The sequence below is a fragment of the Molothrus ater genome, chromosome 2, assembly GCF_012460135.2.
Source record: "Molothrus ater isolate BHLD 08-10-18 breed brown headed cowbird chromosome 2, BPBGC_Mater_1.1, whole genome shotgun sequence".
NCBI lineage: Eukaryota > Metazoa > Chordata > Aves > Passeriformes > Icteridae > Molothrus > Molothrus ater.
In genome coordinates this window covers 33,108,188-33,133,049 of record NC_050479.2, presented here as the reverse complement: position 1 = coordinate 33,133,049, position 24,862 = coordinate 33,108,188, and the positions used below count along the sequence as shown (strand labels likewise).

Below are 24,862 nucleotides of genomic sequence, written 5' to 3'. Positions count from 1 at the left end.
ATGACTATCTTTAAAACAAGAGTATTTCATAGTAACAAATATTGGAAACAGAATCTCATGGGGTTTGGGAGGGGTAAGGTTTTGGCTGAATATGAGCTTTGTCGATTCAATTTTTAATGGGTTTTCTGGTGTCTTGACCTACAGTTAAATGCATTAAAATCTACTACTTTCTGATAAAATCTAATCCTTCATTAATGTATTCATGATTGCTTTCAGTGAGGATTCTTTTTGGATGAACTGTCACAGCCTCCACTCCTGTGTGTTTTACAGTCCTTTCAAGCATTTCAGGTGACCATGACACTGAGCTGTACAGGACTCAGGGCTGTTTTCCCTCCTGGTCATTGCACATGCAGGACCATGGTACCAGTGCCCTGGCTGCTGTAAGGATACCCAACAGCAGTGCTCAGACCTATCTGACCCAAGATGTGCTGTTTATGTGCGGAGGGAAAGAATGGATGTCACAGGTAAAAGACCCCACACAGGATAGCAAGGATGTCTTTGTTTACCTAGGAAGAGTGAAAGTTTGGGGGTTTTTTGCTTTGCCCTATTTTTGTCATTTGATGGACCTTTATTCTACCTGACAACAGCAAGACACCAGGAGAATGCACCTTACCAATGAGTATCTTTTTGGCTCTGCTATGATCCATGACACTGTTAGACTAAGACTTTCTCTGTAAATATATTCCATCTTCTCACAACCTAGAATCTAAAGCCACTATGGTATATAAAAAGGTTTTTTTTTATGGTATGCACGGCTTGCTCGAGACTAGAGAATGGACTAATGAAACTCCTGTTGGCCCAGAATTTCCTTAGATGAAAAATTCTTTAAGGCCAGTTCTGTGGCACTCTACAAGAATATAAATTATTAAAAAAAAGCAAACATGCAAATCAATCAAAAACACCCCCAAACTAGGCACACATTGGTGTATGAGAAACTTCAGCATATACCAATTATTTTGCATTGCTAACACAGGTGCTTTTCATTTATAAACCAACTTTTAAAATGTGAGTTTTTTTACTATGGCTATTAAGTGGTCTTCTAAAACCAGTCAGTAGGAAAATGTCTATTCCATTTCTTCCTTATTTTCTGGATAGCTCCCTGATGTTCAGCTTTGCTCATTTTCCATTTCACAAACTGAGTTTACTTTAACTAAAACTGCCAAGCAGTAATTCAGTTCTTAACTAGATTTGTGGTGGTGAGACAGAGGGTGACATAAAAAGGCAGAACTTATTGGCACGATTCATCATCATACTCTATTGCATGCTCGAGCCTACTGGGCAGGAAATGTTATTAAATTGAGGGACGTGTCAGAGCCTCCGGAATTTGGCAGGATGAGCACCTTAAACCTCTGGAATGGCCAGTGTGCTCAACTCACATTCAGGCTCCCTGGATAATTGCAAGAATATAGCTGGTGTTGCAGGACAAATTCTGCAAGGGAGAAGAGCTTGGCATTGCGTTCACACTGTGACAATGGCAAGAGGAAATGACTAGTGTGCAGAAAACAGTCATGGCAACAATTATGCTTGTTAGCTGTCCAGGGGAGTGAGGCACAACCACATCTACCCCATTAATGCATTTTACTAACTGTAATAACAAGGATCAGATGCTGTTGGGGAAGTATAGAATCCATGTTTATTTTTGAGTAGACAGGTCAGGTAAATATCTAGTTGTTGTATTAGAACACAAATGGGGATAAAGCAGGAATTGCATGTCAAACTAATAAGTGAAAACAAGAAAAAAGAGATTTCTTAGTGAAAGTTTCATTAAATACTCTGGGTGTAATTGGTTTTTGTGAAATAAAATGCCCTTTGGAAAAACATGCCTTAGTGCTAGGAACATACAGAAAATATAACTATAACAAGCTCAGATAGGGAAATCTGTGGGATCATGAGAGATCTGGGAAATTTGTGCATTATCTTAGGCATTATCTGTGGCCCAGCTGTCAGCTACAGTATTACTATGGAGTGGAATCCTAAAATGAAGTAGGCATTTCACAGTAGGAGTGGGTTGAGACTGACAATTCCGTGGTCATGAATTTACAGAGGCGGGAATTAAATTACATTCAAAGAGCATAAATCAAGAAGACAGTCTTACTTAACAATGGGTGGCTGCTGAAAAGTAAATCTTCTAAAAACACAGAGTATAGTTGTACCAATAAATTTCACTGAGTACTGAAAACATTGGGATTGGGAAAGTTTTGAAGCCAAATTTGATCACAATTTTAAAATTGCAGACTCCTTACATTCAAGCAGTTTATGAAAAAGATTCAGCCTATTTCTTGATTTCTCTTTGAATTTTGTAGCATGTTCTTCAAAGTTTAAATTAGACTCAGGGATAAACTGCAGTCTCAAATATTTTTTGCAATTTAGTCATGAGCTAAATTTTTGCAATTGAGCTCATGCTCACTGTTGAAAATATTTTGTAAAGACTCATTTGAAATTACTTTCAAAAACACCATACACCCTATTAAAAAGGTAACACACCATGCCTTTTCTCTCAAGGAAATTTTCAGAAATCTATTTCTATTTTGTTAAGCTCTCGAATTCCAGAAGAAAAATACAACCACCAAACATGCACGCCATACTTGCATTTTCTGATAATGTGTATTTATTTGTATCCAGAAATACAAATGCTGGGATCAAAATACGAATATAAATAGTATTCTAGACGCACGGCCCTACTTTTTAACACAAAGTAAACTGGAATGGATGTGATCCAGAAGAGAAAGTTATTGTCTGAGAACTTGAGGAGATGAAGCACATGGGTGTTTGACTTTTCTGATTAGGTCAGTCTGGGGGATCACTGGGATGGCTATCTAACTTAGAATGACATGCTGGTACTAGTGCTACCTGTATAATTCAAGGCACATTGGGCACATAATTGTACTTTCATTTCACTATGACATCACAAGCTGCACTGCTAGCAATGAAATCACACACCCCTAACAAAAACTTAGGAAGGAAGGATAATTAGAAATCTAAAATTTTGTCTGTGTTCTATAAGAAAATTCAATTTGGCACATAGTTGGCTGTATTTATTTGATTACTAAAATTACACTCACTTTAAAAAAAAAGCATGTGTTGTCATGGTGGAAAAAAAATGTTTTGAGAGCAGTATACTGAGAGTTTAGACCAGGATTATTTGGGGGTTTGGTGATGGCCTGTGGTAGCCACAGGTTGGTCCATGATTTAAGGTTGGTATCACAAGTGATTGTGGATGACAAAAAAGTCACAGGACTCCTGAATGCCTGCAAAAGAGAATAAGGAAGTGTGATACTGTAATCTCTGCACCAGCTTTCCCACTGTTGTTCAGAGGAAGTGTTTTGTGGGAGCTTATTCTGGTTTTTTTTTCTCCTTTGCAGCAGTCTGTCTGGCAGTGCTGTACTTCCCTGGGCTGCCTGTGTAATACTGTCAAATGCAATTATTTTACCGGCTTTCCATGAGTTCCACAGTTGCTTTCATTTTAAGGATCCCATGAGCTCTGTAAGCATGGAACGGACTTTGTAGCATGCTCTATTTCACATTTGTCAGTAGTTTTTAAAATATATGTCATCAGTATTGTTCTCTTCATCAATTTTATATTAATGTGCAATTTAAAAATTTTAGCATTTACCTGTTTTGGGCCTCACTTTAAGTATGTAAATCACAATTCTCACATTAAGTACTTGGTTACAAATTTACACTCCACAAGTTTTGAATGCAAACAATGGATAATCAACTCTTACAGAATATCATCCAATGATCTTCCTGATTGCTGATTTGAACTTAAACCCCTCTTCTGATCAATGGTCTTAATTAATGTGGAAAGTTTTGACTCAGACCTAGCAGGTCCGTTTTTTTTTAAACTTGTAATCCTAATACTGTCTCATTAACGAGCCATCACCAGCTTCACTGTGGACATCTCATTCTTTGTATTTTAGAATATATAGTGTCAGTACAGCTTCCTGTCTCTCAAGCACTGCTGAAAGAAGTTATAGAGACTTTAGAAGAGTATTAAGGGCTGTATTAAACACTAAAGGGAGTACCTGCATTCCCCTGTAAGAAGCTCCACAGGCTGGCTTAGGCCTCCAAGTCAAGTTATTGGGTGCTCCAATGACACCAGAGGCTGTTGTGTCTCCTATGACAAGAGCCATTCCTTACCTAGATAAAAGAATATCCATCAAGTTACTGGCTGATATCAGTAAGGCCTGTTTAGCCTTGTTCAGTCCTTGAGAAAGCTTTCCCCTAGACATATGAATGAACACAACCACGTCTTCTGCTTGTCCTTTATAAACAGCAAATGATTAGAAGATCAAAATGAATGTTTTGGTAGAAAGAAGAGAATTCTCAGGTGTCCATCTCTGAGGCACTGAATTTCATAATTAATTTTATTCTCTAATTTCACATATTTTTAGGAGAACCCTTGAGGAGTCCAGATGCATACAGACACCAGCTTGAGGACCCGAGACAAAAGAAGAAAAGCAAAAGAAAGTAAAGTCTGTAGAAAGCAATACATCATCACAGATGTTGGATATCTCACTTGAGGAATGTCAGCAGTAACTAACCAAGTGCTTGAAGTCAGTCACGATCCAAAGTCATTTAAAGAAAGAGCTGCTAGGTAAACTAGATGGTCAGAACAATATTTATCCCTGGTTCAGGACTTAGTCCTAGCTAGACAGGGTTGTAGGCCATCATATCTCTTTAAATTGTCCACCAAATGTTCAGTGTAAAAAAATTACTGTTTAATTTCTCAAAGCAATTCAATTCAAGCTAAGATTTTTTTTTTGTTGAAACATAATTTCACTTTAGATATAGAACATAGCTTTGGTTTTAGTATCTAAACCAGTGGCCTAAATTATGAGGAAAGAACTCCTCCTAGATCCCAGGGAAAAAGGTAATACTATTAAGGCCACTGAGTCTGGAAGAAAGGCCTTCATTTTTCACTTATATACTAGAACCCTTCAAGAAGAGAGTGTGATGAACCATACAAAGGTGGTGGGCATACAAGCATAGAATAAGACTAATAACACTATACTTTTTCTCAGTAGGAAACTGTAAGTTGAGCTAATTTTATGCTTGTGGAGGGAAGAGAAATCTAAAATTAACTGAGAGAAAAAGCCAAAAAACCTCTAAAGGAAAAAGAACCTCACCTTTCATCTGTGGAAGTACATTCCCAATCCATAGTCTGGTTTTTTGCCTATTTTAAATAGTCTTCTGGAAAGAGATCTGGATGAGCCTTGAGTTTAAGCTCTGCATCTCTTGTTGGAATGAAATTGCTGAGTGAAGAAGGAAGGATTCTGGTAAACTGCTGAAGTTCCACTGCAGCCTCTTGCTATATAGGAAATAAGAAACCTACAGACTGTTTAGAAAAATAAAGAAAATGCAGAGAAATGCTCAGTCTGTAGGTTGAAGACATTTAGAATATTGATCGCACACCGTGGTGCTCAGGAAGAACTCCAGAAGGTGACTAGTCCCACTTTCTAATTTTCAGATGAGATATATGTTAAGGAATGTCCTTTCATATTAATAAATGATAAAGGCACTGACGTAAGAGGCACAAGCATTTCACTGTGAGCAAGAAGAAGAAGAAGATATCTTGAAAAAAATAATCTGCCTGTGTAGATATCTAATATTATGAGATATGGCTTGCCTTTTATTACAGCATTATATGGAAACCAGGAAAGAGCAGCCAATGGAAAAAGTACAATTTGTTATGGACAGCTTTTACAAGTTTCAGTGGGCACTTTGTTTTACAGTTTAGAAGGTGACACCAACCCTCCAGGTGGTGAGGCTAATGAAATAGTCCTTGGAGGTGTTTAAAAAAGGACTGGATATGGGGCACTTAGTGCTATCGTTTAGTTGATTAGGTGGTGTTAGGTCATAGGCTGGACTTGATGATTTCCAAGGTCTTTTCCAACCTATTTGATTCTGTGACACTGTGAAATCTGTCTGTCTTAAAATATTGAATCTCCCTTCCCACAAAGTCAGCAGTTCCAGAGCTACCTGGCATCCAGTCATGTAAGAGAGTCATTTTATTAGATATATGGTGAAATTTTGTATAAAAAGGAGGTAAACAGCCTTCCCTTCATGAAATGACCTAGTAAGAAGATAATTCATGGTGATAAATTCATGAAATAACGTGCGATGCTAGACACCAAGACACATTAGAGCTGCAGAAGTGTTTAAGATAGCTATCTGTCTGAGTTATTTGGCACTATGCCTGCAGTTCCACAAATAATTTCCTATCAGTTAAAGGCTCATGTGTCACTGCTGTTCCAGCTGATGAATGTGCAAACCTCCAGGTGGATGATTTGGAATTAGCTGTGGGTTAAATTGAATAAGAGGACTGCAACAGATAAGAGCTGCACAGGAATAAAAAATAATTTCTTTTTCTTCTTTTAGCTTCACTACTCATCACTGTCTCTGTGAAGACAGTTCTGGCTTTTGTAATTTTTATCATTTTTATTGGTATGCACAAAATAGCAATACACAGTTGAGAGTTGATTAAGGAGAACATGAGAAAGAGAAGGTTATCAAAATGCCTGAGGTGTTTTAAACTAAATCCCTACTTTTTAGTTTAGAAAGTTTTATTAAAATTTTGTGGCACTGCAGTTCCCCATTACTGCTGGACCTTGAGAGAGCAAAAACTGGCTACAAGTTTTTATATCCTTATTCTTGGAAGAGTGGCTGTAAAAAAAGGAGCTGTCAATATGCTACGCATCAGAGCCAGGAAAACGGAGAAGATTGAATTAAGCAGACCAATATTATTTATACATTCTTAGTTGCCTTGGAAATGCTGCCCTCAATAAAGACAAATTATGCCCAAGAATTTTTAATTGAAGGGGAGAATAAGAGGACTGACTTGAAATCGTCCTGGGAAACAAAGGTGATTATTTAAAAAACTCACAATCCCTTCTGCAACTTTGATAAGGAACAAATGTAATGTGAAGATACTTGGTTTTGAGGTTTTACATAGCCAAATGTGTTCATTTCACTGCTCATTTGGTTTTTCCTTCCTCTGTTCCCTTCCTTGGAAGGGTAAAAATAAGTAGTTGAATAAATGCAAGTCTCTAATATGAAATTATATGATAAGAACATATTCTAGAATGCTAAAATACAGTTCTTACATTTCTCGTGGGACAGCACACCAAAACGTTAACTTTTGCCAATTTGCAAAAGAAGCAAAAGAATATCTGAAGGTGAATGAGGATATTACTCCTACAGAAGGATACGGCACACAGATGTGTGCAGACCATAACGGCATTTTAAATGTTGCACATCATAGAAAGCCTATCTTCCCTGATCTCTAAGGTTTCTCAGTGCCTGCCAAAGCATGGAGCAGTAAAGCAGTGAGAGTAAGCCAAGTTACTGGGAACAAGCAGAGGAGTGCATTCAGGAACCTGCCAGCCTGTATCCACTTGTCTTCCTTAAAAATCGATTTTTGATAACCCCAGAGCAGAAAAAATTACACAGTAGAGTATGTCCTCTGCTCTCACTGTAAGAGCAGAAGGCAGTAGTGTCTGAAGCTTCTTTCTTGATTTAGGACAGTGGAAAAATTGGAATTATTTGCTTCCATCTTCTGTTTATGAAAAAAGTCAGAAAAATTGGCAATATGAATGGACTTAGCAGAATCAGTCTTCCAAAGAAGGATCCGTTGGGATTGTCTGCTTTCAGCAGGGCTCATGAGCAGCCATGAGCAGAAGTGCAAGAAAAGCATATTCTCATCATCGAACACGGGAATGTTCCACTTCCCAGAAAACTCACATAGCATGGAATTGTTAAATAAACATCACTTTACCTGTTCAAGATCTAATGGCGGAAGGCACCTGATTGTGCATCATTTGTCTCAATACTACCACCGAAATCAATTGATTGTGCAGAGGGTTTGCAGGATCACCCCCCTAAAGGAAAATGGTTTCCATGCTTGGAATATTTCTAGTATTCTTGCAAAATATGGCTGAAGGTGACTATTAGAGTGGAATAATTAATAATTAGAGATCAAGATATCCAACTCAAATTTAATCATCTTCTTGCACTACTTAAAATATCACTGCCATCCTCAAATTAAGTCTATACCTCCAAGTGCAGGACATAGGTTTACAGAGTAGTAAATTTGCTAATTAGAGTTAGCAAAATTTTCAACATGTATTTTGAAATCAGAAGGTTATCATTGGCTTAGAAGACATCAGATTGGGCAGATCTTTCTAAAAATAAGGCTTTGATTCTGCCTCAAAATATTTCTTCTCTGTTTCTAATTTGAATTTTGTCAGTCCTTACAGAAATAATTCCCCTCTACGACCTAAACACAACTATGTTTCAGATATTTGAGAAAAGTTAAAAACAGAAGAAAGATTTTGCAAAAACTAAAATTAACTTTTGGCTTAGGTTTTTTTTTTTCCCCCCTATTAAAACTCAGTGGAAGAACACAGCAACAGCAATGAGAGACAGTGATGTTTCAAAGAACATGACAGCATTTCTGTTCCTTTAGAATTACTGTTGCATTAGCTTTTGCTTGTTTGCAGAGTTTTCCTTTTGTGGAAAAAGGAACTCCTTTCAAGTCACATCCACTATTCATTTTTTCATCAAATACTGCCTGGAAGAGACACATATTTTTTGAGTTCATAAAAAAATTATCTCCAAAAGAAAAAAGAAATAGAATTGTTGTTTTAATTATCTTTTAACTTCAATCTTTTGTAACAATTTGTCATGCAAAGGGTAGTGAAAAGCTCTTGCTATTTAATTCTGGATGTATTTTGTTTGCTTAATAACAATTATGTAGACAGCCTGTAAAAGACATCACTTAGTTCAATACTGTAAAAGTAGTTTTTGAAAAAATGGGTAGTTTAGAATTCAATGGTCAATACCTTGAAAAATACAAAATTGTTTTTTTAGTGTAAAATATAGTTGAAAATTTTGGAAAAGAATGAAAAGAACCTCTTTCTACATGTGGCAGCTATTTCATGTTTAATCTAAGTGTCACAATTGAGTTCCTGTAATGCACTGTTCAAGCCACAAGTGTTCAGTCTTTAGCTCAGGCACAGGGAACAACTACTGTGAGTAAATATTGCAGTGTTTAATGTTATGAAAAGAAAAAAAAAAGGCCTTTGGCACACATGTTTTTCAATTTTATAATACAACTTTGAGAGAAAAAATAAGAATGCATGAAAACACTTTTTTAGCAGATTGAAATCTGAAGAAAGTCACATATTCCTGGTGCTATTATAATTTTTACTTATGGGCTATGCACTGTGAACTGCTACAATGACACAAACAAGAGGAATCTTGTCCTGCTTCAAGTATAGTACTTTAGAAATCAATGACCATCCTGTGTTTAATGAGTCGTAGAAAACACAGCTAAAAGCTTGAAAAACTGTAGAAGTTATGCCTACAGCTGCCTCACAGATAGGCAAGTCTTATTTATATCCAAATTAGTGCTTTCTTCTCTGTCTGCCTTTTCACCTCTAAGTTAAAACCAATATGTGTGGGTAAGTGGCTAATTTAATGAATCTCAGACCTCTGCAGAAAGTCATGTCCACATTTTGATCCTACCAGACATTTCTTAGTGTCTCTTGGTGGTTATTCCATATCAAGGAGATAGTCAGTTTCCCAAAACCTGTGGTATCAAGCAAATTTAAATACAAAAGAGCATTTTCATCAGCTTTGGCTTATTTGCTAGTGCCAGTATACATTTCTCTGAGCCTTAGAGATATGGCAGCATTTTGAAGAAAGTATGAGAATGAAAAATAAAAATTACATATTTAAACTTTGCCTGAATTGTGAATAGCTTCTATGGTAAGGGACAATAGTAGAGATTTTAATATACAAGAATTATTCATAAACATCGCTTACACTACAAATTCAGCTGAACTTTGTAAGAACCTTTTTCTTAAAACAAATAGCAGTTAGGAGAGAACTCTTCCATGTTTTTATTTTTCAAGAAATTACATGTTAAAATTCTTCATCAGGCTCTGCGATGGTAAAAGTTAGTGTGGTCTTTTTAATTGGAGATGAAACTGACTGTGTCGTTCACTTTTTCTGCACTTTCAGCATCCATCCGCAGTGAGAAAACACAGCAGTCTTCACTGCTACAGGCAACATTTAGAGATAGAGGTATCCAACCCAGTAGACCAGGTTAAACAGCAGGAAGGATGTAGGAAAAAAGACCCTAGAGTAAGAGTCCAGTTCTAAGATGTCTATGTGAATCCGTCCTCTCCTCCATGAGCCTGATTTACACTCTTCATAACAACAGAAAAAGCTCTGACAGTCTTTCCCATCCAGACATTCATAGACACACGCGTCTTCAAAATCTTGCCAATACATGGTATTGTTCAATGTGATGACTGTAGTTGGTGGTCTCATATCAAGTACAGAATAATTCTGAGGAGAGAAAAAAAATTGCAACAGTTTGACAAATCTCCCTGGATGGTGCAGATCAAAATTAATAATCACACCAGAAAGCAATCATTTTTTCACACTTAGGAATTCACTTACCTGTCAGAATATAATTTGCAGGTTGTTTTAAACACTTGCAGCAACTACATTTAAGATGGATTCTCAAAAATAAGGAAGATCTCCCCCCTCTCCATTTAATTATACAATGCCCTCCACTTCACATAGGTGCATCCACTGCCTCTTAACTTCACTATGATTTATAAGAACAGATTTGGTCAGCAATAGATAGTGATCACTTCAGTACAGGATTTCAAAAGGCCATCCCGAGGCATGTCCCCTTAGTGCTTATCACACATGCTCAGAAATAGGAATTTTGATGTCATGCATCCTCACAGCAGCATTCATGCTTACAGACCTTTCCTTCTTCAATGTGCCCCCTATCTACACTTTGTCAGCTTTTCTGTCACATCATTTCCTTGGCACGCAAGATGCCAAGGAGAGTTTCCCCTCATTAAACCACCCATTCCATCTTCACAAGTGTCACCTCCTCCACTGACATCACTAGAAAAGGTCCCATCAGCTTCGCTGCCTGTCAGTACCATCCTGACATAGCAGACACAGCCCTGGCAGCCTGGCTTATCTACCTGAGGCCCTTCCTCTCCCTGGCACTGTGCCAAGCATCGGCTTTGCCTGCCGGAACAGGCTGGCTGTGCCAGAAACAAGCTGGTCACAGCTGCTTGCATTTAGGAAAATGCTCAGGGCTCTTGTTTCCATACTACACAAAGTGCTCAACATTTCCTGCTGAAGGTGTTGGCGGGGGGGTTGGTATCTGAAAACTTTCCTTCTGGATGTGAGAAACACTGGTGATATGACTGATGTGCCTCAGTGGAAATGTTTCCTTTTTATATTGACTTAATTTGCCTTCTACAAATCTTTTGGTTTGGCACACTGCAGTATTACCCATCTCATTAAAAATGCTGGTCCCTAAGCTAAGAACTTGATATGGCATCCCTCTACTTAGATGTTGGCACTGCCAACACAGACAACTACACCTGAACAACTGCCCTATGGAATCCAGTCAATTACTTCTAGACACAATTCATTTTATCATAAGTAAACGCTAAAATGTCTCAGGTGCATTCTTCTGTGAACTGCAAACAGATTGCAGTTTAGAAGCAGATTGTTGCAAATCTATTTGTTGTGAATGACTTTATCTCTGAGATCAGATGACAGAAATTACACCTGTATGGTCTTCTCTCTCTTTTGTAAAGTTTTGTGTGGCTTGTTTCGAGCCTTACAATGTGTTGCCATGTGAAACAGGTATAAGATTATTGTACAAGCAATCTTTTTTTACTCTAGTACTATGGAAAGAAAAGACTATGATTAGAGCATACACGGAGTTCTGCTATACCACTGTGTCATATATTGTATATTTATTGCAGGTCTTTATGAACATTTCCAACTCAGGGACTGAAATTTTCCATGCCTGTCTAAAATATTTATGTTAAAAAAAAAAGACTCAGGTTTTGGTGAGTGATGATAAAAAAGTGCTCTGGCTCTGCAAAGGAAACTTCCTCATCTCTGGGGTATTTTGTTGTTGTTTTGTTATATCAACTATCTGCTCAGGACAGAAGATAAATAATTCCCCTAATAATTCAGAGAGATTCATCTGGTTGTTTTAATCTCTGTCACATAGGAGGTATCCTGAAGTGATCAGATATGAGGGGAAGGTGGATGGTCCACCCATGGTTCTATGTGTCCAGCTGAGCTGGGGTTGGGAGGAGAGGGCAAGGCACTTCTCCAGGGCCTTGGGCAAGGCAGTTTAGGTGCAGTGTTAAACATACTTAATGATATTGTTTCTGACAAGTATATGTGTGTTTTCTAGGAGGGAAATAAAAGGCTTGGGATTACCTGAACATGGATTTACTAAGATTAATAAATTTCACCTTTTAAGTGTCATTACTACAAAGCTGAAAAAGACAAAATGATATCTTGAGAACCAGCGACATTGCTTATTTAAGCTCTAATTTGAAGGTTTCTTTGTATAGACCATGTCCTCAGTATAGACAAAGGTGCTCAGTAACTTAAGTGAAAAAAAAAACAGTGAGTAAAAAACCTGAAAAGAGTGAGTAAAAAACTTGAAAATGCTGCAGATGCTTTCCAAGCAGATCAGAATGACTAGTTCTAGATAAAGGTTTTTAAACCCTAATGTCATTTTAATTATCTTTCCCTATAGCTTTTAATTGGAAAAAGGAAAGTGCTGCTACCCATTCAACATGCTCTGTTAACTTCATCTTCCAGAAAAGTCTGTCCAGGGAGTGACAGCAGTATAAAGTGGATAGATGTGATGGTTGCTGTAAACCACTAATAGCCAATAAGGAGACTTTCTAAGTTATATGAGGTCTTAAAATACATCAGAGAACTCATGTTTAAAATAAAAAAAGTGTATATTAATATTTGTAAAATGATAGGCTAATAACATAGATGTGGCAGTTGTAAATTAGAAACTTCATCATATCCAACCTAAGAAATGCAAACCCCAGTGTCTGAGTTCTGGCTCTGATGGCAGACCATTCAACCAGCTGGTAAACTCTCTTCAGGCTTTCTGAATGCTTTATATTTGCATGCACTATGGCAGGTATTCACACAACTTAGAGACACAATTTTGTGCTCCGTTCCAACTTTATTGCTGCTGCACATATTCCATTTGTAGATACAGCACAACCACCAGTGTTCAACTTTTGTGCCTAAATTATTTGAAAATCAACCTGAATGCTTACTAAAGGTTTTGCATATGCATAAATGAACTTTCTTTTTTTCTGTGAAACTTAGTTAAAACTCCATAAAAGTTTATGACATAACTTGTGCTTATTACTTTCTCATAAAATGTAGTGAAAATTTCTGTATTATATAAAGCAGACACACAAAATTTCTGAGGTAAAAATAACACATAATATTCTATACTTGACCCTTCTCCCTCTCATATCACTTGATAAGTCCTTATAGAAAGAGGCAGCTATGTTCCTCTGCCACAGCTGAAAACAAACTGACCTTTTAACAAAAATGCAAACCAATATTTTTAGTGAAGTCAGGGTAAAGCATAACATAGCAATACAGCTCTGTCAGGAATTAGTGCAAGTAAATGTCAACCATCTATTCGTTCCCCCAATTCTCTCACTGAATAAAGTAACTTACTTACCATTACATGACCAAAACTTACATCAGGTAGCTTAAATAAAGATAAAAGAAGAATTATTCAGAAGAAAACATACTTAGTGCTTCACATGCATCTCTATTCAATAGTATTCCTTGGACCAAGCCCTTAAATGCATAAAACACTCCATGCAGTGTGTTCTATATATATTCAGCATAATTCTGTACACTTGAAAATGGCATGAAACTTCAACAGAATGCATGTCTGGTTTTCATAAACTTAAAATACTTATTCAACCCAATAAATTTATTTATTGATAGAACAATAGGTAACTAAGCATTTTTCTGGTGTTAATTTAAATCCTGTCAATGTTGCATGCTTTCTCATGTCTTCGTTTATATGTCTGGAATTACATCCTACTAACAAGCATACTCATGACTTTTTAATTCAGGCTTTCTATATGATGGCAACTTTAGCTTGATCATTAGCGAGTTCATTTCGGTCTCAAACTTTTCTTTTGGTACCAATCTTTTGCTTTTGTGAGCAATGAATTTTTGTAAGAAGCTATTTTAGGTTTAATGGAGTTGTCATTGACTAAGTCTGTGGCTTTCTAGACTTTCTCTAATCCCATATTTGTTTCAGCTTTTCCTTCATTAGTTCTTCATTCAATCATTTTCTATAGCTCTTCATTCAATCCCTTTTTACATCATGACCTATTATTCCCTAAATTTAGGCTTCTCTCTCCTCAATTTCCTTCTTCACATTTTTCCTATTTGGCCTTGATTTCTGATTCCAAATGTCCTTATTTCCTCTATTACACACAATGGCATTCAACATGTCCAACTACTGATCATGAACAAATAATATTTTTTGCTTGATCTTGAGTGGTCAACCCCCTTCCATACATTTACGCTGAGATTATTTTTTTATTAAACTGCCCCCTCTCATTCTCATAGTCAGGTATGAAGTAAACCAGGCAATGCTTCCTGCATTATTGTTTTAGTTGATTCTAAATAGATAAATAGATAAATAAATAGATAGCTTTTATTTTTTTTTCTGGGCGTTACACTTAGAAGTTGTTTTTTGGCCAAAAATGACCCATGCCTAAAACCTTTTTAAGTGACCTCCATTTTTGTCCTTAGGAACCTGCACCATTGTGCACAGGGCTTAAACCTAATGCTGGTTCCCAGCATAGACGATGAAAGTCTGCTCATAAATATTTTTAGACCTGTTAAGCCATGAAATAGCAATGCATTTGAATATACATTGATGTGCATTTATTTGTATAACAAGCTATGCAATCTTTTTCAGTGGGAGACTTTACCAACTACCAGCACAGTAATTGGAGGACAAAGGATGTGTAGGCAGGATTGCTGCTCCATGGTGAGCAGGCTGCTTCTGTTAGGAACAGAGCTCACTCAGCAGGCACGTAACTCCTACAGCTCCTGTGGGTGACTCTTCCATCAGCTCTCAGGGCAGAACACACAACTGGGAAAATCTTGGAGGAGTGAAGTGCCATGGGATTACAGTCTACCATTAAATGATTATCTGCTCTCTGAGCTGCATATGAAAAGAAATTTAAATGCTCTCATCTTACCGACTTTTTCTTCTTAGTACAGTTTGGTTTCCTGCAACTTGAGTAGTAGTTGAGGGTGGCATACTCCATCAGAGCAGCAAATACAAATAAAAAGCATACAGTCACAAACAAATCCATGGCGGTGACATAGGAGACACGGGGCAATGACTTTCTTGCAATGGTACTCAAAGTTGTCATGGTCAATACTGTGGTGATTCCTGCAGAGAGAAACTCGAGTTAATTGTGTGCTACATCACTTCTTTATATCACAGAAGAATCTTTGGAAATAAATATACAAAAGAGAAATCCAGAGTGTACCCAAGTAATTAATTAATTTGGTAGTGTTAAGAAATAATGGATAATAGTATCAATAGGGACAAAGTTATTTGAAAACTTATGTTTGATATAAGCTACAGTGATTCACAGATTTGTTCAGTTTTTTATTTTCATTTTTGTAAAAGTGACATTCCTATGTGTCTCAATATGCTTTTCTTCATCTCTTCCTTTTTCTGATCCCAGTAAGGTTGAAGATGGGGGTGAGGGAGAAGAAATTTTTGAAGAGAAGTATGAAGCAGAAAAGATACTAAACCCAGAAAAATAAAATCGAGAAAGTTAGTAAGCAGTGAAGGAAAGATGTTCTATTCCACAGTAGTAGTGCTCTCAGGAATAATCTTATGATCAAAAAAGAGGTGGGGGGAGAAAAAAAAGATTCTGCAAAGATCTGACCATGAATTCTGAAAGTATGTCTTCACACCACTGCTTCCTTTGGAGTCCTCCAGTGCCATTTTCCTTCTGAGTATGGGAAGTCAATGTTACTTGCTCAGTCAGAGTAAGACTCTCATACAAACTTCAGATGCAACATTAACAGAGATAGCTTTTTTAATTCATACAAAGCATCACTTCTGAGATTGATTTAGTAATAGTGAACAAAATGGGATAAGTGTGAAATATCCAAAATGATAAAACCAGTGCTAAAATGAAATCTATGTCATGTAAGTTGATTCCTAGTAATTCATACAATTTCTCTTCATTCCTGAGGAATAGTAGTCTTTTCATTCCCAACTTGTTATGAACTGCATGTCTTCTGATAGCAAAAAAATCCAACTTCTTATTGACTAGGGAAAAAAAATAAAGCTTTCCCACAAGAAAGTCTCAAGAGAGAACCTTCTCAACAAACAGCATAGCCATAAGGTAATCTTTCTTTTTTTTTATAGTTAAAATGATGTTTCACAATGGTTCATAGAGTTTGAAATGGCAAGGAATGATGGAAGTTATGCCTTATAGTTAAATAACTTCTCACTAAAAGCACTCTGGAGAGAAAGAAGTATCTGAGGATTACTTTTGACTACTTTCTCTTTATGAAGAATTGTCCATCTCTGGCTTGTAGTGCTTGATATAAGCTACAGTGATTCACAAGAACAACCTTCTCCATTCAAGATAACAGAAAGTCCCTGGAAAAGCCAGAAGGCAAATTATTGCCTGTGTCTCAACCTTGAATAATAATGATTAACTGAATTCCCTATATATCTGTTACCCAGAAACAAACAAATAGAAAGTTTCTGAAAAAAATCACAAGTCAATAACCAAGATGAAAGCAATGCTGATAGGAAGTATAAAGTGTGGACTTTGTATGTGCCTTGGACATCTAAAAGCCATTTCCTGAAATCTATGCCACCTCCCAGTATAAGCAGACAGTGCATTCTGGGGTTGGAATGATCCAGCAACCTCTTCAGACTCCTCAATATCAGTTCTGTACCCAGCTGATGCTTTAAAAAAGCTGCATGACTGTGTTGGCCAACTGCAGAGATGCCCAAGTGTGGGAGGTGTGAACTGGCTGGCTTTGATTTGACCCTTACTAACTTGATCACTTTCTGTATGGCCTTGATCCAGGCCTTGGGAGTCACTAATTTCAAAAGAACCACATCCAGACCATGACATACCCTACAATATAAAATCAAGTTCTTCAACACTTCCTAATCCACATTCAGATTCATGACACAAAAGTGTCCTTTTCAGAGCCACATGTACATGCTTTCGGGCATTTTACTATCTTAAAAAAATCCTCAAAACCTATAGAGTTCTTCCAGTACAATACACAGAGTCCCTTTACCTGGACTTTGTTTCCCACTCATCATGTGATATGACAGATTTTATTAAAAGGCTAAAAAAAATCATTAGTTTATGCATACAAGTCCTCAACTCACCTGTATCCTACTCCATGCCTTAAGCCTGAATATGAAACAGCAGCTCAGATCATGCTTGCAACTGGATTCTTGCTCACATTGTAAACAAGCACTGCGTTTTTGAAATTATGAAAATTCTATCTAGTGTATCAATTTTACATCTAGCAAACAGGCACAAATTTTAAAATGTTAAAATGAGTTTATGGGGATACATACAGAGAGGAAAGAGAAAGAAGGTGCATCAGATGATACAGTTTTGTATTTCTGTTCATTTACAAATCAGAATATATATATATATGTATGTATGTATGTATGTATGAATAAAATTCAGCACCATTATTTCCAAATATAGTATCTAGGTTTCATACCCTTAGTTAACTTCATCTCTCATGGTAAGGAAATTCAGTTTGTTGAGTGGTTTCAAATGCATACGTCTTGCCCGATGAAATTGTGAAGTCTCTCACTTTGTGGAGTCCCGTATGGCAAAGGGAGCTTTGCATCTGTTATTGAAATTCACAGGGCTCATGAACTATCTATTTCAACAGAATTTTAGTATCAGCTAAGGACAGCTCTGAGGTAACCTGACTTCAAATTTTTCAGGTAGAAATTGCATGTGTAGGCTTACAAGTCTCTGTGTAAATACCATTTTGGGATGCTATGTTCTCTCAGTAAATCCCATACCAAAGATGCTATTTGATATAAAAATATGACTGACTGGAAGATCAAATCATGCAGATAAACATAATGCATGAAAGCATTCTAAATTTTAGATCGCTGGTCTAAACAGTTATTTAAAATTATGACTGCTTGAAATCGCTTACTGGACAGCCATATGCAAAGTGAGGTGGCTGGAGTTTCAGTGTTAGAAACTCTTCGGTCAGCAAGGCTAATTTTTTATTTTCTTGAGGTTATGTTGGTGGGACACTAAAGGAAATGTCTTCTGCTTTCATGCATGCTATCACTTGTCCATAAAGTTAGTTCTCCATCTTTCTGGTCTGGCCCCTGTTTTGAGTACTTTCTTGGTTTTCTAGCGAATGAGGTAAAGATGAAATGGAAAGGAAAGCAATGTTCATTTTTTATTAAATATCATCTGTATATTTTTTTTTCATCAACACATTTCTGGCCTTGATACCCACAGTATCATTTTAAACTGAAGTTCAATCTTTCTCTGTAGTAACTGCCTGGTCCTATTACATACTATACCCATTTTGAAAAGTACAGGGAATGAAAGCTTCAGCTTAACTTAACAGAAAATAACCTGTTATTTTTCAGATCATAACTTCAGGGAAAAGTTGCCTCTTGACTTAGAACATTTTGAGATAATTTTGATTACTAGATACAAGCAGAAGCTGCAGAGAGACATTTCTTTCTCTCTGAATGAAGAGCAGAATAACTCAGCATCAAAAACACAGTTCTCATCCAGCACTCAAATTTTATTTCCATTTTCCCACTGACTCTTTAGGTGGCCTGGAGTTAATCTTGTTGCCAGTCTGGGCCTTAGTACCTCAAAGTGCATGTAAAAAGGGGATTAAAAACCCAAGTTTTTAAAGAAGGCTTTAATGTCTCTGGACATCACTGCTGAAAGAATACTTACGGTCCCAAACCCAAAATATTTTTTTCTCTCCAGCATGGAAATGTATTAGCTAGCATTATTCAGAAAGGAATAAAACCTGTCCTTCATGTAACTGTGAATAGTTGCCAAAAACTTTGGAAATTATTCATTAATTTCAGAGAGATAAATATTTCCCTGGTGCTTTACATTAATGCAGCTATACTTGGAGAAGGTTTGTTCCACAGAGTCTCTACAATTAATTGCAACTAATTAGTAGGACAATTTCAGCAGTTTGCCTTGGGCTGCATTACTCACAATTTTACCATGTGCCATTGTCTAGATGTGGATATGTGCTGTTGCTCAGACAGATTTGTAAGTTGCATTATACATGCAGATCTACAGCACAATGGGAGCATCTGCTTACTGCATCCCAGGAGTCAACAGGCCATTGTCAATTTGGGAGCAACGGGATTCTGTGCACTAAAGAAGTGACCCATATATACTTGGCTTTACTTTTAGAAAAGTCATATTTTAGCCTATGAAATTAAATTCTCAGTCAGAGTTTTAGGAGTGAGTCATGACATCCATCGAGTAGAAGCTTGAAACAACTTGTTTTTATGTTCTTACTCCAAATTAATGACTTCAGTATCTGAATACACTTATTCTCTGAACTTCCTGCTATCTGAGGGGTGAGGTGGAGAGTCACACATTAGTGCTTAGTGATCTAAAATACTTCTGTGTCTAATTATTTGAAAAAATGAGCTTTGTGGTGTGGCGAACCACCCTTAGGTACAGGATATGAAAAATGCTTATGGCAAATCAATAATGCAAAGTGTTATTTTGTCTCTTTTTTCTTCTCCATTAAGAAGGATAATACAGCTGGATGCTATGTGATTCTCCCCATGCACAGGGTTTCAGACTCCCTTTTAAAAAAGATGGAGAACAGTCAATCTTTCCTTATCTCCCTTGAGTCACCTAATTTAAGAAGAAAAGAGTTCAATTTAAGAGTTCAGCAGAGAGTTATACTTAAGACCTACTGCTCAATTTTCTGGCTATCAGAGGCAAGTCTACCCTGCCAGGAACAGGCAGTTGTAAGCTGCTCTGTCCTCACCTGTGTATGGTCTTTTTGCTGTTCTGGAGGTGTTACTGGATAACAGAATAACTGTGAGTCTTTGTGTCCATCCTGTTGCTGGAGCTGTGGTGTATGGGCCCTTTGGCACTCACATGGAGGGAATGAGGACTGAATATTCCTTTCCTTTAAATTAATCTCAGAAAAATGGACCTACATAGTAACAAACTCCAGCAGGAGGATGCAATGAAGCACTGGGAATGGCTGAAAACAGACATGCAAACTTTGACACAGGGTCCCCTTTTTTTCCTAGGCTAGAAGTTTTCTGAATCATATTGGCAGACCTGGCAATCACAATCTGAACTAAGGAATTGTTTCTCCTTTGGTTCTGATGTTTACATACAATTGGCTGTTACATACCCCTATACCCTTGATGCTGTCAAAACCTGCAGGTCTTCCTACAGATGTTAAAAAAAAAATCTAAGTCTAAGTCAACAATTCTAAGGGTACACTAAAGCACATTGCCAAAATACACATGCTCGTCCTGACCAAAACGAGTTTCTGGAAAACCTAAACCAGCATAAATATTCACAATCTATGAAAAATATCAATACACCCAGTGTGAAGCTTAACTTCAAGCATGCAAGCTAAAACACTTTGCATGAGTTAATACTATTATATCCCACAGTTTTCTGTATATATAAGACATAATTGCCAGTGGGGGAGAGTTGCAGAAGGGAAGGAAGCCAGCAGTGCAATTAATTAAGTCTTCAAAAATGTCACTAAAATATCATGGTGAGAACAAGGAGACAGACATTAATTCAAGAGTTTTATGCAAAATAGGTGGCAGTGTCATCCAATGGGTCAGATTAGTTTACTTTTAATTACCCTGTTACAGGAAAAAAACCCAGTGGTCTCAGTAATAAGTAGATCTGGTTCTGCAAGACATAGTAGTAATAATCCAAAGGGTATACCTAGTGGTCTCTTTGAAAGGAAGCTGACATTTTCAAATAGTAGTGCAGGAACATCAGAAAAGGGAATTATTAACAACTTACCTAATGCTGTTCTTGCTGGTGTGGCATCTTTTTTGATCCAAAAGGATACCCAGGAAAGAACAACTGTTAATATACAGGGAATGTATGTTTGTATAGTGAAGTATCCCATTCTTCTACTTAAGTCGAAGTATATAGTCATGACTACATAATCACCTGAAATAATAGCACAAAAAGGAAATTCGCATTGTAGTGGGAAACAGATAGTTGTTCACTGACCTGCTAATATTTTAACTTTCATGAAGACTGCATATGAAATATTTTTTAGAGTTTCAACAGCATCTGCACAGTAATTCTCATGTGAAATTTAAGTAAATCTTGCCATTCTAATATCCTTAAATTTTAGGTCTCTGTGGAAATAATGTATTTGACAGGCAGAGGTTCTCAGCAATCATTCTGGATGAGTAAAGTTTTGAAAGGCATCTTGAATTTCCAGGCATGGCATTTCTGGATATCGTCATTGCCACAAATATGAAGGTACTGTCATTCGCCAGATTCTGCAATCACTACACACAAAACCCTTCCTTCTGCAGGCTGTGTGTTCTGTGCCCTAATTTCAGGTTTTAGTGACTTCTGTTATCTTCTTTTGAGTTATGAATCTGAATATAGGGTCTTTTTGGCAAATGTAACATGCACATGAGTATGCCTTTACAGAAGAAGTCATTAATAGACACTAGAACTCATTGCTGGCATTTCAAAACAGTTGTGGCCACCTGTGGTATTTTCTGAAGGTCAGCCTGAACACAAGGTTTATTGTTTTGTTGTGTAGTAAAAATCATACATTCAAGAAATCAGTAAGAAGGTTAGTTTATCCCACAGTACATGATTTTTTCACTGCACCTCTTCTGCTAATCCTTGTGATTTCACAGGGGATAATAATCTGTCCCTGCTCTCTCCTCAGTAGAGGCTACTGACCCTATCACCTCTGCCCTTACTAACAGATCTCTCAGCCTCACAGATGTTCACTTTCTGAGACAGTCATGGTGAATAGCAGTAATAAAACTGAACTGAGACTGTTTTTTGTATTTCACTTGAAGTAGTTGCTTCCATTTCAGATGTAAAGCAGAGCTTATATGCCAGAGAATTTCTGTGTGGTTTTGTCTGACTGCATCAGGTTTGGCTTAATAAATTTTATGGCTTCTTGTTACAAACCTTAACTTTCTAGAGTATGAATTTGCAGAAGGCATCATTTGCAATAGTTAAGTAACTCTGTCTTCTTACAGCAAACCATCAGAAGAATGAAGAAATTGGAAACATATAAAGATTAATCCCCTGAGAAATGTACATACAACTCGCCCAAGCAGAAGCACAATGGGTTTATTAGTTGAGGCAAATTAAAGCTTAATCATCCAGTAACAGAGGACATATAAACAAATGCATTTCTTACAATGGATAATTTGACTACAGCTAAATATTATATAAAAAATAAATTAACTCAGTAAGACTGACTTTCATCCAAAGCATCTCTGAAGTCACTGTAAAATCAAGAAAGGAAATGTGTCAAGCCTTTCCATTTCCTTCACTTAGTTCCTGTATCTAGAGCTGTGTGTTTATGGATAAGCCGCCTGAGAATGGTATAAAGTCAAGCACAATCTGCACACCTCCATTGTGTATAACAATGTACGATACACACAATTCCAGTACCCACACAGGCTCCTCTCAGTAGTGTGGTCATGAAAACCAGCCCAGCAACCAGGAGTAGGAGTAGATACTGCACTGTAAGATACTGGGAAAGTAATAAAGAGTCTCTGCTTCCAAGGCCTTTGATGAAAATAAACCTGATAAACATGAGAGTGGGAGAAAATTATGGCACATTAAATGACATAGAGAGTCCATCATCACAATTAGTCATTAATTGATTTAGTGTCTTTCAGGCAGGATTAATTTTCCTGTGATTTTAGACATCTAGAAGGCAAATTCTGCAGATAACCTGCACACTGTGGCCTCTTTTCTACACTTAATGAAAAGAAATTGGTACTTTCAGTATATGGTTTGTCTTATCTGCTTTAGAAGCACAATTTAGAAGGGGAATGTATTCAAAACATTTACATCTCTCTTTTGATTAAAAAACGAGAGCATAGGGCTGAGATGTGGACAAACCCATTGTAGACACTTGCAGATTACACAAGGAGTTGACCACACCTCTTGATTCCATGGTGAGAGCCAAATTGGGCTACTCCTGTGAGGATGCCAAAGTTATTTTATTTAAATATAATAATCTTCTTGATATTTTAAAGGGTATTTTAGTTATTTTCCTCCTTTTCCCAGTCAAAATTGGTACCTTCATCCTTTAGGATAGACACAACTCCTCTGCTTGTTCCTCTGTTTTCCTTCCTTTCTTTCTTTCCTTCCTTCCTTCCTTCCTTCCTTCCTTCCTTCCTTCCTTCCTTCCTTCCTTCCTTCCTTCCTTCCTTCCTTCCTTCCTTCCTTCCTTCCTTCCTTCCTTCCTTCCTTCCTTCCTTCCTTCCTTCCTTCCTTCCTTCCTTCCTTCCTTCCTTCCTTCCTTTCCTTCCTTTCCTTTCCTTCCTTTCCTTTCCTGCCTTCCCCCAGCTGAAAGCACCAGTGTTTCTCTCAGAGGCAAGCATGCTTCAGTACAACATATACTGAATGAATTTCTTTAATAGGTATGGTAAATTAAAATGTTCAGCTAAATTACTACTTCATTTCTATCCTCAGCCAAGAAAACGTCTGTTGAGATTACTGGATTCTCTCATTATATTCAAGAGCCACATTACATACAAGAGTATGTGCTGTGGCTGCTTTCCCTATTGCACTACTCCAAACTGCATGCAGCTCCTGCTGATGATGATTATATTATTCTTCACATTATTCCTTCCAGAAGTAAATGTTCTCTATGTATTTGAAAGCATTTCATGCACATTAAAGAAAAGTAGCCACGGTATGTGTATTTTTTTCTTTATACACACAAAATAATCTGTGCAAAGAAACTCTCAGAAACTTTCCTCTCTTCTAAAAGACTCCTTTTTCTGGCATACAATTCATTCAGTAAATCCTGCAGTCATGCAAAACCCAGGGGAGAGAAAAACTTTCAAGAGCTCTGCTCAGTGCCTCCTTGTACCTTTAAAAGCCTTCAGAGCTCCACCTGCTGTTACTGCCACTGCTAGAAGGGCAGCTGGGGGTCATTGTATGACAAAGTTCTGCAGTGCAGGAAAGATGGGAAAAATCTCCTTCCAAACTGCATGACATTGAACCAGTGCATTAGGTTTGAAAGTAATCACAGTGGCTGCCTAGCAAAGGACCACTGGAACAGCTAATACCAATAAACTTCATTTTTAAACCCAGAGAGGAATTCTACCTTTTAACAACTTAAATAATATTCCCAGGAAGACAAACTTACTTTGAACGAAATGATCACCCATCAATTCACTGAAATACTGAAAATTATCTCGAGGCAAAATAGAGCGGGATCAGTTTTCTATAAAGGGAGCAAAATGTGCACCTTTAGGCAGCAAATCTGGAGTAATCAAAATAGTGTAGCAATGCTTCCCATGAAACCAAGATGACTGCTGGCTGTTACCCATAGGACTTATATTAGCCAAGTTTCTAGTTTGAAAGTAGGACACTGTTTAGAACAACAATGATTTCCCATGTAATAATTGCTGTGGATTTTAATGAACAGTATTAAGCTATAGCAAATTATTTTTGACTTTTGAAGACTAAGAGTCTGTTGGCCTGAATTGCTAGAATTTTGCCTTGCACCAAGAATGGCTCCCTTGAAGGTAAAATGTTTGAGCAGAATGTAACTGGTTATTTTATTAAAAATAAATAAATTTAAAAGTATACAAAATTATATACTGTAAATAATTTGTTTATTCAAATTATACTATACTAGCTTATGTCACATTTTCATTCATCCTTCCATTATACTCTGAGGTTGACTACTA

At 37.1% G+C, this 24,862-nt stretch overlaps 1 protein-coding gene across 2 annotated transcripts in view; it reads right to left on the bottom strand.

Moving 5' to 3' along the window:
- Nucleotides 1-1,608: 1,608 nt before the first annotated feature.
- Nucleotides 1,609-24,862, bottom strand: part of GABRG3 (gamma-aminobutyric acid type A receptor subunit gamma3) — a 304,616-nt gene continuing 281,362 nt past the window's right edge. For both annotated transcript variants that reach the window (XM_036382165.2, XM_036382175.1), the window contains 4 exons: nt 20,961-21,113; nt 15,123-15,319; nt 13,571-13,600; nt 1,609-10,356 (listed from right to left, as the gene is read on the bottom strand). In XM_036382165.2, coding sequence (XP_036238058.1) covers nt 10,078-10,356; nt 13,571-13,600; nt 15,123-15,319; nt 20,961-21,113 — 659 coding nt within the window. In that variant the 3' untranslated portion in view covers nt 1,609-10,077. The remainder of the gene's footprint in view (nt 10,357-13,570; nt 13,601-15,122; nt 15,320-20,960; nt 21,114-24,862) is intronic.